This window comes from Artibeus jamaicensis, unplaced genomic scaffold (assembly GCF_021234435.1).
Source record: "Artibeus jamaicensis isolate MK-2021 breed Jamaican fruit bat unplaced genomic scaffold, CSHL_Jam_final contig_3176, whole genome shotgun sequence".
NCBI classification, from domain to species: Eukaryota; Metazoa; Chordata; class Mammalia; order Chiroptera; family Phyllostomidae; genus Artibeus; species Artibeus jamaicensis.
Window position 1 is genome coordinate 7161036 of NW_026521740.1, and position 14299 is coordinate 7175334.

The following is a 14299-nucleotide window of genomic DNA, read 5'->3' on the forward strand; positions in this document are numbered from 1 at the left end:
GATTAAGCTATGTGATTAAACTTGAAAATACCATTCAGGGTAAAACATGGCAGGAACAGTGATTAGACTGCTCTGTTATGGAATGAACACCAGGGACCTGGGTCAATTCTTAACCTCTGATAACTACTAACCAGCCATGTGTGTTGACCTCTCTGTGCTTAGTTATTTCCTCCATAAGCTGAGGGGTCGGACTACATGATATCTGTGGTTATTTTCCTTTTCTGAAATTATATGGGAGGTGGGTGCATGGTGTAGGTGTATGATAGGTGTGGCCCACACTGGCTCTAATAACAAAGACGAAGAGAAAGTCTAAATTTAGAGCGATGGCAGTTTGGTTGGACTGAAGCCCTTTTACAAAGACAGCCCTCCATTCAGCTGAGGCCTGATGTGTTGGTTAAGTAGAGCAGTGTGTTGCAACTTTTCCAATCATGGAATACTTAGGAAATGATGTTTTTACGGCACACTGAAATAGACTGGTAAGGACTGGCGGTGGCGGGGTGGGGTTTCTATATGAAGCTTGATGAAAGTATTTTATTACATTTTCTCCTTATTATATAATTTTTCAGAAAAACAAAATGCCAAATATGAGAGGAGATATGTAGTTTTGAAGTTGTGGCAAACTTTTAAATGAAGTTTATCATTTTATCACGAAATTTATCAATTGATCATAGAGAGTGATGAGCTTTTTTTAGGTTTCAAACTTGCAATGCTTCATCCAATTCTTTCTCTAGCATTTTCAATGAAAATTTTCTCAAATTTTTGACAGTCACCACTGACGAGAAATTTTATTCATATAAAGAGGAGATTTAAAAAATGTGCAATTGTTTTAAAATTGTGTTAATTTCCTATTGCTGTTATAACAAATCACCACAAATTTAATGGCTTATAAACAACACAAATTTACTATCTTACAGTTCATCTGAAATTGGTTTTAATGAGCTCATATCAGGGTGGAAGTGGGGATGTGTTCCTTCTGGAGGTTCCAGGGAAGAATCTCCTCCTTTCCTTACCCAGCTTCTAGAAGTCACCTGCATTCCTTGACTTGGGGCTGCTTCTTTCCTCTTTTAACAATATCAGTCTGACCTCTTCTTAGGGTGTCATGTCTCCTTCCAACCCTGACCTTCCTGCCTCTCTTTTATAAGGACGCTTGTGATTATATTGGGCCCATCTGGATAATCAAGGGTAATCTTCCCCTCTCAAGATCCATAACTTAATCATATCTGCAGAGTCACTTTTTACGGGACTATATAACCCATAAGTTTATATAGGCACGGGTTCCGGGCATTAGGATGTGGACAACTCTGAGTTCCATTATGCAGCCTATCACAATTTACATCAATTTAAGTTACATTTAAAGAATCAAGCACAGCTTCTGTTTCTCTACTTGTATGTAATGTTGATATTTCTTGCAATAATATGAATGGGTTTCTAAGCCAAGCTACTTTTTTATATCAATATTTCAAAATAATGATGACTCTGCAGAAAAGCACACACTCACAGAGTGGGCATCTCATAATTAGCCAGGACCCACTTCAATGGAACATCAGTTAGAAATGAACCTATGGTAGCCAGAGGTTCCAAGTTGCCCCTGGAATCTGGGGCCACTTAACTTGTCCCCTTCTCACACCTGAGTGCTATGTTGTTAGCTCCTTGGGCTCTTCAGTAGCCTGCAGGTTCATGTCCTCAGTGGGTGGGTAACCCTCTGCCTAAGGTCCTGAGAGCTGAGACCCTACTCTGCTTTGGCCACCCAAAGTAGCTCTGGGTGGCCATCGTGAGCTTCCCTGAGAGTTGAAGGGTTCCACATCTTAAAACCCTCTGTGGCTCCCAGACTGGAATCTCTGAGCGAGGCAAGGAGTGTGTGGGTGCAGCTGTGGTCCAATCCAGGAGCTCCTGCTGATTAGCTGGCTGACATCCCAAGGTCACTTCACCTTCCTGAGCCTTGGCTCTCTCTGTTGATAATGGGGGATCATGGTAGTTCCTACCCCAGAGGTTGTCATGGAAACCCAATGGGAAGAGGTGTATAGAGTGCTTAGCACTAAAGCCTCAATCAGCATGATTCTAAAACCACAATGGTGATAATGCAGATGCTGGTATTTTGTCCTTTTTTTGTTTGTTTCTTCAAGGTTAGATGCTTAATTATCTTCATCCTGCCTATTTTCCACTATAGTTATTAGGGGAGCTTTATACAGCAAGCATGTGATTGAAAATGTCAGTTCTCATGGTGGCTGCATGGTGGCTAGATCCTGATAGAAGAGGTCTTACCTGGCTGCTGGGTAGAGCCTGACAGTGAGCAGGGCTGGGGCTGTGTTATAGCTACACAGGGGGTCAGTTGACAGTAGTAATTACTCTGAGAGGAAGGCCTCCAGGACCGAAACAGGAGCCAAGGTGATTCTGTCTCCCTTTGCTACTTCATTCCTATCTGCATGAGATTACATAGTATAATTTCGATGGACTCCAGAGCTCATTTGGCAATAAGTCATATTTATATTTATAGGTTTTTATTACAGCAGTAGTGCACTGATCATTTGATTCCTAAAGTAATTTCCTTCTGCAAATGTACCCTTGTCATTCTAAAATGTATATTCATATTTAATACAAAAAAGATATGTTATAGAAAAGGCAGTATTTTTTAATCAGGAATATGAAGAGAGAAGCATTCGTTTCCTTTTAAAATTTATTAGAAATGGAAGCTACTTTTTAAATCATAATCGATAACAGTTTAATTTGCATCTTTCAGGGTCTGGTATGCTCATTTTTATCATTTGGAATCAAGAAGTGTTTTCAGGATGTTTTTGCCTTTGTTAACTCATTGGGTGGACAGTCAAGATACTTTTAAAGGTATTTTAATAAATATATTTAAGTATTAATAGTTAATAGAGCCATTGGTCTGAATTCAGTGGCAAGTAATTTTATTAAAGCTTAAGGAAAGCTGTGCAAGCAGTTTTCTTCCATCCCAGTGTCTTTGGGCGGCCTTAATTATAAGAACCAGTGCTATTGGAGATGTTTACCCAGCATACAAACTCCTCATTGTTAACCATGGCTGGTGCGTGCTGACAGCTGCCTCTCAGAGAAATGTAACCCATGGTTAATGGGGGAAAGGGTGGCATTAGCATAATTTTTTGGCAGAGACTAGCTGGGGTTTCAGTGTTGCCTTCAACAGTGAGTCCTTCATTAACAGTGTCTTATCAGGGGCGCAGACTCCACCGGGGCTTGGGGGGCAGGGGGAGACGCAACCTAATGATCGTGTGGTAGGTAACCAGAATCCTGTGTGAAATGTCTGCTTCTGAGTCACAGGGAAAAGGATTTCAATTGCTTATGATTATAATTTGAAAAGAAGCCCATGGAAGAATGACTCTCAGAAGAATTGCTGGTGTCTGATCAAAACTGACACAGTGTAGAGGTGGCTTTTTTGACATTGACACTAATGCGTATTAGGGTTTCTATAAGAGGAATTAGAATTAAAACATTTTTGTTCTTCAGGGACCAATTCAGACAAAAATAAATCTGCTAATGCAAGACTTAAGAGTCAAGAATATATTAATCCCCTGAACGTTCTGTAAGTTCATTTGCACATTGTTAAAGGTATTTCAAATGATTGGGGGGAAAATTGTGTATTTTTGGAGACATATTAAGCTGGTTTCAGAAAGTAATAGGAAATGACTTTATGTTAATATTCATCCTTTAAACAGTAAACTACTCCCCAGGCCTCAGGAGTTTCTTTGATTTTCTTAACAATAAAAATACAAAATTACATGTAAATGATAAAATGTAAATTGGAAAATACATGATGAGGAAATAGCTATCATTCATTAAGCACTTACTGTGTGCCCAGTCGGGGCCATGTTAAGTGCTTTTATACAGGTCTTTTTTCATTTTCATAACCGCAAGTGGGAACAGGAAGCCCCAGGGAAATTAGTGATATTTCCAAGGTCACTCAACTGGCAAAGGGCAGGATGGAAATTTGAAGACAAGTCTTTTAGCCTGCAGTGCTTCCTCTCTCACCCCTGAACTGTTCTCTGTCATCAGCGGCAGTCACTTCTATTAGCGGTATCTTCCTGAGTCCATTAAATGACAACCTCCCCAGCCCCGGGCTCCCTTCCACCCTTCCTCCTACAAGAGCCACTGTTGCTGTTTCACACGCCTGGCACCCTGAGGGTTCTATGCAATAGTCCTTCTTCATGCCAGTGCTTCTAGCAGTGACCTCTTCATCCGGTTGTGTTGGTTTCTGCTGGGCTTATGTGGGCATGTGTTGACCAGGTGCCCCCACCTCCTCTCCACTCCGGGGAAACAGCCTGGAAGAAGCAGTGCCTCACTAGACTGGGACCAGACCGTGTCTTTGCTTCAGATTTTTTTGAGGCTTCTCCTTTCAGGTCCTTGTGGACCTTTAATGTGTGTGTAAGGATCAAATACTAGTGTCTTTGAGGACTAACAGCATGTCCTTTGTTTAAGTTCAGTGGGGTCTGAGAATACTGTGAACAGATGAAGGATTATGCTTTATTTCCTCTTTTTACCCTGAAGCACAATAGATCACAAATATGTCCTGAAATGATAACTTCTGGAATTTAGTTATGAAAAGATGTGTGGAGTCCCAGGAAGGTTTGGGCAACCTGTGTGGTGTCAGGGGTAAGCTCAGAGTGTCCTGTGCCAGCCCACTTTTGGGAAGCTTGTGAGCCGTGGCCCTTTTCAGTTGTGTTATGTCCCCTGGAGCAGGTGCGCCCCAGAGCTGCCCGGCCAGCCTCCTCTATGGCCGGAAGCCCTTCCGTGAGCATCAGCACCCCATCAGCGTTCTCCTGTATCATCTCTCACCAGAAATGAGGGGGATGACCTGTGATTAGGATCAGCTTGAATAAGATTTGTTACTTCTTACTTGTGGAAAACAAGATTCGACCTGAATTATGGAGTACATTAACTTGCATTTTGTAGCTCAGGGATTCTCAACCCTGGCTGGACATTAGAGTTACCTGAAGAACTTCAGAAAACACCAAATGTCAAGTGACTTGTCCCAGAATAATTATATCAGGATAGCTGAGACAAGGCCCTGTATCAACATTTCTTAAAATCATTGCAGGCACCTGGCTGGTGTAGCTCAGTGGATTGAGCGCAGGCCTGCGAACCAGACATTCACAGTTCGATTCCCAGTCAGGGCACATGCCTAGGTTGCAGGCTGGTTCCCTGTAGGCCAGTTCCCAGCAGGGGATGCACGAAAGGCAACCATACATTGATATTTCTCTCCCTCTCTCCTTCCCTTCCCCTCTAAAGATAAATAAATAAAATCTTTAAAAAAAAATCATTGCAGGCAAGTGGTATGTGCAGGAAGGTAGGGGTTGAAAACTACTGAGTAAGAGGATGGAGAGACTCTGAGGAAAGGTCTTAGGCTGCTCTGGCTACTACTCATAGTCCAACTAATGCTGCTGGTGAACTTACCAGGTGCTGATTCTGTGCAGGTTTGGTCCTAAGTATTTTTCACGGAATGAAATTACCCTTGGGTACTCCTTACAATAACCTATGTGCTTATTTCATCTTTATAGATGTGTGCATGGAAAATTTTGGGAGGTAGAGCAATTTATTCAGAGTAGAATGACACCTCTTGGCAATATTCTCTATTTTAAGTGAGATGTAATCTGTATATGTAAGTATATAGTACATCTGTTTTCTGACTGCTCTTGTCCCAGAAGACTTAAACAATTTTTATGGTTAGCATGCCTTGGTTATGCCAGCTGAGATCCAAGTATACTATAGTAATCATTGAGGAATCTTCAAATTCCACATCACAAATCCTGGCCTCCTAACTCCTACTCAGACTTCACATGAGTATCCTGAAACACTTCTTTGTGGTGAATAGTTTATATGATGCCTAAAGTAGGTAGATGTTGAAACATACTGTTTGGCAAAGACTCTGGTAATACACATACAATCTAGTAAGTCCACAAGTTGTAATCCCATGTACTTGGATTTAACCGCTTTGCATGTTCACACACAATCTCTCAGGTTATATTTACAACCTCCCTGCGAGGTCTCCATCATGAAGGGTTGGATGGGCAGGGTGAGATTTAGAATGTATTGTGATTTAACTGGTTGCAAAAGTTGAGATCACTCTCTGTCTAACCAGGGCATCTTTAATGCCATTAAACCACAAGGGTTTTGTTGGTGGTAGTTTTGGTGTATAGAGCCATATATTTTAACCACATACATAGCCACGTGACTACTATCGGGTTAGTTCAAAGGGTTAGAGTGTTGCTTCAGGTCAGTAGCCACCTGTGTCCTCCACCCACCTGAGCAGCCTGGACAAGCTTGACTTCTGTGCGAGGATTAGATCCATGCCAGCCCAAGCTAGCAATTTCTTGGCAGTTTAGAGACAGGCCCTTCTGAAAGTTGACTGAGGGTAGGAGTGGAAACATGGTGGGTATGCTGTTCCTTTTTGTTTTTCTGGCTTGACAAGATACTGTAATCCGTGATTCCAGAAGAAAAGACTTCAGACACGAAAAGGAAGCTAGAGGCAGAGTTTTAAGGGCATAGGCATTTTCTGAAAAAAATGAAATGTTGGAGGCCTTTCTAGGCCTCCAAAAATAAGAGGTACTGCCTCACAGGGTGCTGGGGCCTAGGTTCAGAGACTGGGGTCAGAAGTGGACATTCACAGGGCAATGGAAGTGGGCAGCAGGCGAGCACTTGTCCTCTGTCCTGGCTCCAGACCCTTCATCAGCCCTCCTCCGCCTTGCCTTCTCAGATTTACATCCTGACCTCCAAGCTCAAAGACCTGGAGGGCTTCGGTCTGATCTTCCTTCCCCTAAACTTGACAGCTGCACTAGAATTCTCTGTAAGACTAAACAGCAGGAAGTGTCTTTGATGTTCCAGGGACGTGCATGTGATAACAGCATTCATCCTTTGATCTCCACAGCCAAAAGGTTACCAGCTTCAGGTCTGAAAATTCTGACAGTTTGTTTACTTTGCACTGGGGAAGCATAAGACCCTAGGGTGAAAAGCTCTACCTGCACATGATATAATAATGTAGTTACACCCTAGGAAAACAAATACTTGCTGTCTCTATTGGAAGAAATTCAGGTAGCTTTTCATTTCCCTTTCTGCACCTCTGTTATGAGGAAAAGGCATTTAGAGCCTCTGTCCTAAGATGATGCAGGAACACAACTGTGGATGGGAGGTCAGGGAGCTGCTGGTAGAGAGATAACAACGTGGTCCATGGCCAAGTGCTGACACTGGTCAGCCCTGTTCCTTTCTCTGTGTAGAAAGAAGTGAAATCTTTTATCAGTGAAAGGGAGAGAGGACATCTGAGCTGAGCCTGAGTGAAGGGGGTGGAGAAGAGCCTTTTCTGGCAGAGGAAAGAACTAGTTCAAAAGGTCCCTGGCTGACAAGAGGCTGGTATGTCCGGAGCAGAGAGAAGGCTGTTGTGGCTGGTGGTGGGTGTGGTACGAGGCAGAGCTCGGGTCATGTAGGGTTATAGACCATACAAGGAGTTGACTGTTTTGTTCTTAGAGGAACAGATTTTAAGCAGAGGACTAACATGGTCTGCTTGATAAGGTTAAAAGATCCTTCTGATTGCTGTGTGGATTGGAAAAAACATCAGCGATCAATGAAGAGACCCAAGGGCTTTCCTTGGTGGCCCAGAGGGACTGGTGAAATGTGATCAGATTTGAGTAATACTGTAAAGGCTGAGTGCATAGGACTTGCAGCTGAGTTGTGTGGCTGGCATAATGGAAGATGAATCAGGGATGGCTCCTGGGCTTTGGAGCCTATGGGGAAAGGGTATATCCTGTAACCCAATAAGGAAACAGGGGAGGCAGAACTTTGTGGGGCAGAATCAAAGCAAAGAAAGAGTTCTGTTTGTCCTGGCAAAGCATGAGTTGCCTATGGACAACCAGGATGAGGCACTCGTGAATCGGGGTACCGACCTTTGGCATTTGAAGTAGAAGTCAGGCATTTGTCAGTCCTTTCTGGAGTTTTTAGTGACTTTGGTTCCTATGGAAACTTTGAGTATTTTAGAAACATTTAGTTGTTTGAGCCTTCTCTGATGCTTGAGATTGAGCCCTGGAGGACATGCCGGAGCATGCTGGGATTCCTCACATCCCTCCTGGGAAGACACATTAGTGTGGTGAGCACGCGGGAACCCTCTGTAACTGTCCCCATTGCATGATCGACAAACAGTTCTGAATTTTTCTCTAGACTTATGCAATCATTATTCTGAATTCTTTTATGCACCTCCTCTTTACTTAGTCAGACATAGATATCATTTCCTGTTTACATATGTTCCCAGGAGAGGCCAGCACAGTCATTTGGATGTAACAAATTGTCCACATTTTGGAGATTCCTGAAAATAATGCAATCATAAGTATGCCAGGTGTTTGTGCTTAAGAGTCTCGTACATGAATGTTGGAACCTGTTTTCCATCTCCCGTGTCCAGCTGGCCAGTGAGGGAACAGTCCTCCTTGACATCAAGTGGGTGATACATTGGTAGATTACAAAGCAAAGGGGACAGATGATGCTTCGGTACAAAAAAAAAATGATTTTAAGCCAAACCCACTTACTTATGTTTGGATCAGTTTTCCCACTTGAACTGCCCCTGGCTTAAGCTCTACTTCCCCTTTTTATTCCAATTTCTTAAGTCATTTTTGTTCTTTCCTGAAAAATCATTTTTCATCTGCTCCAATGAGGACATTTACCTCATTCCCTCAGTTACTGTTCTAACAATCCTTGTGTTTCTCGTATTTCCCATAGTTTGTTTCTGTTGCTTCACTTTTTGTGGAGATGATTCCCCCTGGACTGACAAGCGTTACCCTCTTGGAGAAGAGTCTCCAATTATAACGTCCCTATCATTGGCTCCCCCACGTGATCAGATGTGTTGCCAGGTGGTCACATTGGCGGTGCCCAGGCTGCCGGAGATGTGAACACCCAGCAGGCTTTTTGGATATGCAAGGGCCCAGGCACCCTCTGGAAAAAAATAGTCTTCTCTCCTCTCTGCAGTTTAACAACAGTGTGACCATGAGCAAATTACTGGATTTCTCCAGGCCTCTATTCTCTCCTCCATAAGCAGGGATAATTCTAACCCACTTCTGATATTTGAATTCAGTGAATGAATACCTGTAAAACACTGAGTTGAGTACCAGCTACCTAAAAGGAACTCCACCTTTAGTTCCTTCCCTAAACCCTCTGAGTCCTTGTCCATCAGGACAAGTAGCCATGCACTCTGAAATCACACCAGCCAGACAGTGGCCGTTAGCGCAAAGGCCAGTCGAGCTTTGGAAGCAAGGCAGACTGGAGAGGTGAAGGAATCTGACAGTCAAGACAAAGTGGAGAAACAGTGCAGTGCTTCCCCAAATGTGGTCCTAGGACCCGCAGCCCCCACGTCACTTGGGAGCTTGTTAGAAATGCAAATACTCAGAGTTATGGAATCAGAACCTCTGCGAACGGGGCCAGGCAGTCTATTTTAGCATCTTACATGTAACTCTGATGCCACTGGTCTAACGTAAATTCAACAGATATTGGGTGAGGAATAATGACACGTATTTCTGCGTGTGTGTGTCTGTGCATACACACTCATGTATATAGAGTGTTTGTAAATGCATATGTAGTACAGCAAAATCCCCTACTTTTCTTTGGTACAGTTGACTGAATAGAAACATGTCTAGAATGCTTATTTGCAATGATTTTGTCCTGAATTCATTTTGGGTATAAAACTATAGACTCATCAACTTTCTTCTTTTTCCTTCTTCCCTAGGAAATTCCACTTATTTGGATGACCATGGACCACCTCCTAGTAAGGTAGGGTCTCCGCTTGTGGTATAAACCCCCTTTTTCTTTTCTCCACACCTACAGCTTCTAATGACCCCAACCAGATCCCCCCGGCCCTGAATTGCTCACAAGAAAATAGTAGCTGACAGATGTCAAGTTAGTCTTTGACGGAGAAAAAGAAGCATATGGAGGCAGCCGAAATGGTAAGAGAGGAGAGCTGTTACTTCCTCAGTAGCTGTAGCTGCCCCAGCACTAGAGCCTTCGGCTGACCTAGGTGTTTGGCAGCTTCTCGTTTGCTGCCTCCTTTGCCTTGGCATCTGTGCTGGCCTACGATGTTATTCCTACAACCTGGCCTTACAGCCTTGGCCAGACTCATTTCTGCCCACTCCTCCCTGGCCTGCCTTCATTGGCACACCCCACCCAATGCTCAGCCCTTTAGACCCAGATTTCTTTGCCATTGCCCTTTCCAGTTTATGTTTTTAAGGGTCAGAACCATCCAGTGGAATATTAATATAGTTCCCCACCACTGTTCACTTCCTTGAAATCAATGAAAACCAAATGCCTATCTACAAAGAGAGAGAGAGAGAGAATCTTTTTGACCGTTGAAGGTAATGCCTATAAGGTACAGTTTTAAGTGCATCATGAGAAGAAAATCAACCACTAACCTTGAAGGCTGGGAATTTATCTTAATGTTGGTTTTTCAATTTGGGATTTGAAGACCCCAGTTATGACCATGAGATTCTGAAGCAGGTGTTTCTGGGTTTATCATTGGCACTGCCACTTTTAGTGTATAACATTGGGCAAGTTACTTAATGTTTTGAGCTTGAGAGTTTTAATGTGTAAAGTAGGATTAAAAATACTGGCCACAGTGCAGGGCGTCTGAAAGGGCTGAACGTGCTGATTTATGACAAGCACTCAGCATCTGGCATGCCAGGAGCATTAAATAAGTGGCGGTGAATGTCAACTAGCCTGGAGTAGCATTAAGATCATTGATGAATGTGCAGTAGCACTTAGCAGAGTCATGAATGTCTCTACCATGTGGTCTACTGCATACCAAGTGTCCACAATGATATAGGCACTAGAAATAAGTGTCCACAATGATACAGGCACTAGGAATACAAATATGAAGCTAAACAAAACAACAGCAATGAAATAGCCCATACCCTGGAGGAAAAAAAAGGAATATATAGGATTTGATGCCATCTGACGTTAAGAACCACATGTAGCTCATTTCAGGATCCTCTTGTCCTTACATTAGTACAACGTGGCTACTCATTCAGTTTCACTGAGCTGGACCATGCCATCAGAGCTGGGATCTAAACTAGGTCTCCTGGCTCCTATTCTGGGTCCTTCCACTAGGCCAGGGTTCTCAAACTTAAGGTTGCACCTGGGTTTCCTGGAGGCTTGTTAAAACACAGGTTGTTGGGCTCAGACCTCTGAGTGTGTGATTGGTAGGCCTGAGATGGGGCCTGAGATGGGACCTGAGAATTTGCATTTCTCATAAGCTCTCAAGAGATGCTGGTGCTGCTGGTCTGGAGACCACATCTGAGAATCTCAGCTCTGAAGGCCAAAATTTAAACTATTTCCTGGATATTTTCTGTATTGGGTTTTTTACTGCTAATGGCCACAAAGAGTGGTATGGCTTATCCTATAAAAGCTATTTATTAATATCATAATGAGTTCCACTGTAAATTTTCTTGGAGTGAAAACATTTTCTTTGGTCAATAACCTGCATAGGAGGGAGAGTAATTTCGGGTGGAGAAGAAGAAAGTTGCACATGGCCTGCTAGGTTCCTTTGCCACTAACTATACAGAAGTTTCCAAGTGGGGCCAAGTGCTCTCCAAGGAAGAGAGAGGAGTTAGGGGGGACCCCTAGGAATTAGCTGTTTCTCTCAATGACACGTCAGGACATTGCTTTGGGTTCCAGGTTTGATAAATGGGGTTTTACCTGTTCCAAGGACCCAGGCCCACTTCATATAAACTTGTGTTCTTGTACTCAATCTTCAGTGACCAGCCTGGGGCCACTCCTTTAGTCTGCCTGGGGCCTTACTCTTGCCAGCGTGGCCATCCTGTCTGTCCGTTTGCTAGTCTCCTAAGTGCCTGGATTCTGTGTATACTGAGCTCTCTCCGGTGCCCTGATGTTCTTTCTCTGTCAGTGTGTCTCCCTCCATCCCCCCTGCCATCTGTTCTGCACCCCTCCCTCTTTCTCCACCCTTAACTAAGGCTCCCCATGATGTATAAAACCCATCAGGTCATATCAGATCATTTTAGAGCACTTTCAGAGTAGAAGAATTAAGAGTAGAAAGTTAGAGACTCTCCCAAGTTTGAAAATGTGAATATAATCTCTTTAAATGAGCAGAAGTTTATATAATACAGATTCTTTCCCTATAACTGCATTTTCATCATCTAGAAGTGGAGTAGCAAAAACCCTCTTGACTTTCTAAGCAGTAGCCAAAATAATAAGAAGAATACAAAAGTGGATAAAAATAATATCTGTATGCGAGCATCTTTTCATCCATGCTTATTGTTTCTGACAGGGTGGAAATGAGTCCCAGCAGCAATGAGGTCAGACTTCCAGATGAAGGTCCCTTGGGTGTCCCCTGCAGTGAGGCTTTGGTTATTTAGGTCTACAGACCACTGGCAGAGCCACCACTGGACATGGTGGCAGCCAGAGGATAGGGACCGACACTTGTGTGCCTCTGCAGTGAGCCCCCACCCAACTGGGGGCTGCCGGACTGAGCCCAGATCCACAGTTCTTATCTTGGTTTAGCATTCAGAAGCCACTTTTTGTGCCAAGACAGAAAGAGCTGTGATCTAGATAAAAATAAGACTTTTAAGCCCTGAAAATGCACTGAGGTTTATAGGCGAGTTCTCATTTTATTAAAAGTGCAGTTCTACAAGATTCACGTTTCACAAGTAATAGCCATTTGGGGGATGGGGGACGTGCCGCACGACGCTTGGGGGGGGGGGCAGGTCTTCACTGTCTCCGGCGTTTTCATGGAAAAGGACCAAATGTTTCTGAGTTTTACTTGTTTTTAAAGTCTACTGGAACCACATGGCTCACCTCAGCTTTTGAGCTAAGTCATTTTAAAAAAGATGTTAATATTTCCTTCCGTTGACCACTTTTTTGCTAGCATTTTGTGCGTGCACCAAATACAGCCTAAGTAAGATCAGAGCCCTACTAAGTATGAATATGTATATCTATCTTGAATTAAATAGAAAGATTTCACAAGTATAAAACAGGCATGAAACAGCTAGCATAGTGTGATTGCACTTCTTATAAAATTGTGTGCGTGTGTGTATAGAAAGAAGCCTGGAAGGATAATTGCGTTTTTTCCAGATGATGAGATTTCAAGTTTTTGTCCTATTTCTTATGCTTTTCTGTATAAATTGAGTTCACTAAGGTACTGTCTGCTCAACCTGATGATCAGGAAAAAATATTCCTGGTGTAAGATTGAACTTGGGCTTCCAAGTCTTCGGGACTGTAGTTCCTGAAGCACCATTCTCTGTTCTGTGGACCCCCCCAGAGCATCCTCCCCCCAGAAGGTCGACCTCCTCCCCCCACCCAGTTCACTTCCCCTGGAACATGAGCAGCGAGCATTCACAGTCATCAGTCCAAGGCAGCCACCGTTGCACTTGCATTGGGCTCCAGATCTGACAGATGAGGAGAATCGGTCTGAACAACCTAAGGAAAATGAAATCACGCTCCATAGCTGATGTATATTGTTTCCTATGTGCCAAGTACTCTGCCAAGCACTTGCATGCACATCTAGTTTTTATAACACTCTATTAAAAAGGAAGTAATTTTTAGTGCTCATTTTAAAGATGAGGGGTCTGGATCTTACAGAGACTGAATAACTTGCCAAAGGCTATGCACTAAGTCTCGGCCTTGGGAATCCAGCCCAGAGCAATGTAGTCTCAGGGTTCATGCTTTTAATCATTTCAAGATTACTAATTTAAGTAGAAATACAATAACTTTTCCCTATTTCTAGTGTTTACTCTTTTATGTAAGTTGTTTCGGACCTTGACTAATACAATAAACAAGTTTTAGCCCTCGGTATACCAGAAAAAATAGTCATCACCATTTACTACTTGGGTCCAAGGGGCTCTTTTAATTTTTTAACCATCTAGTGAATTTTTTCTTTTCTACCTCATCTTTTTCCTTCCAGTCACCTTTGGGTACATACATACCTTCAGTATATGTCCATTATACATAAAATAAATTTTGGTATATACACATTACAAAAAGCAAAAGAATATTGTCCCATATTCATTGAACCAAATGGATGAACCAGGCTCTTGTTGCAAAATTCTGATGAAGTTCTTCCTCTTGATGACTAACTGCATGAGAATACCATACTTTCCTTTTGTCCTTAGGCATACAGTGCTAAAAAACAAAACACAAATAAAATTGAAAATACAGTGAAAGATAATAAATACAGTTTTCACTCACTGACTCAAGTTTTAGAGAACTGATCCAGGAGGTAGCTCCTCATCTGAATGGAGCCTGAGGTCTCACGCTCAGGATCAGTTTCAGCATCATCATTAGAGTCCTGAGT

General features: G+C 42.9%; 1 protein-coding gene across 1 annotated transcript in view; it reads left to right on the forward strand.

The window, feature by feature from the left end:
• The window catches only part of UST (uronyl 2-sulfotransferase), a 265128-nt gene that overhangs the window by 100877 nt on the left and 149952 nt on the right, over positions 1–14299 (forward strand). Inside the window, exon 2 of the mRNA XM_037156825.2 lies at positions 9728–9771. Within this exon, the coding sequence (XP_037012720.2) occupies positions 9728–9771 (44 nt within the window). The remainder of the gene's footprint in view (positions 1–9727; positions 9772–14299) is intronic.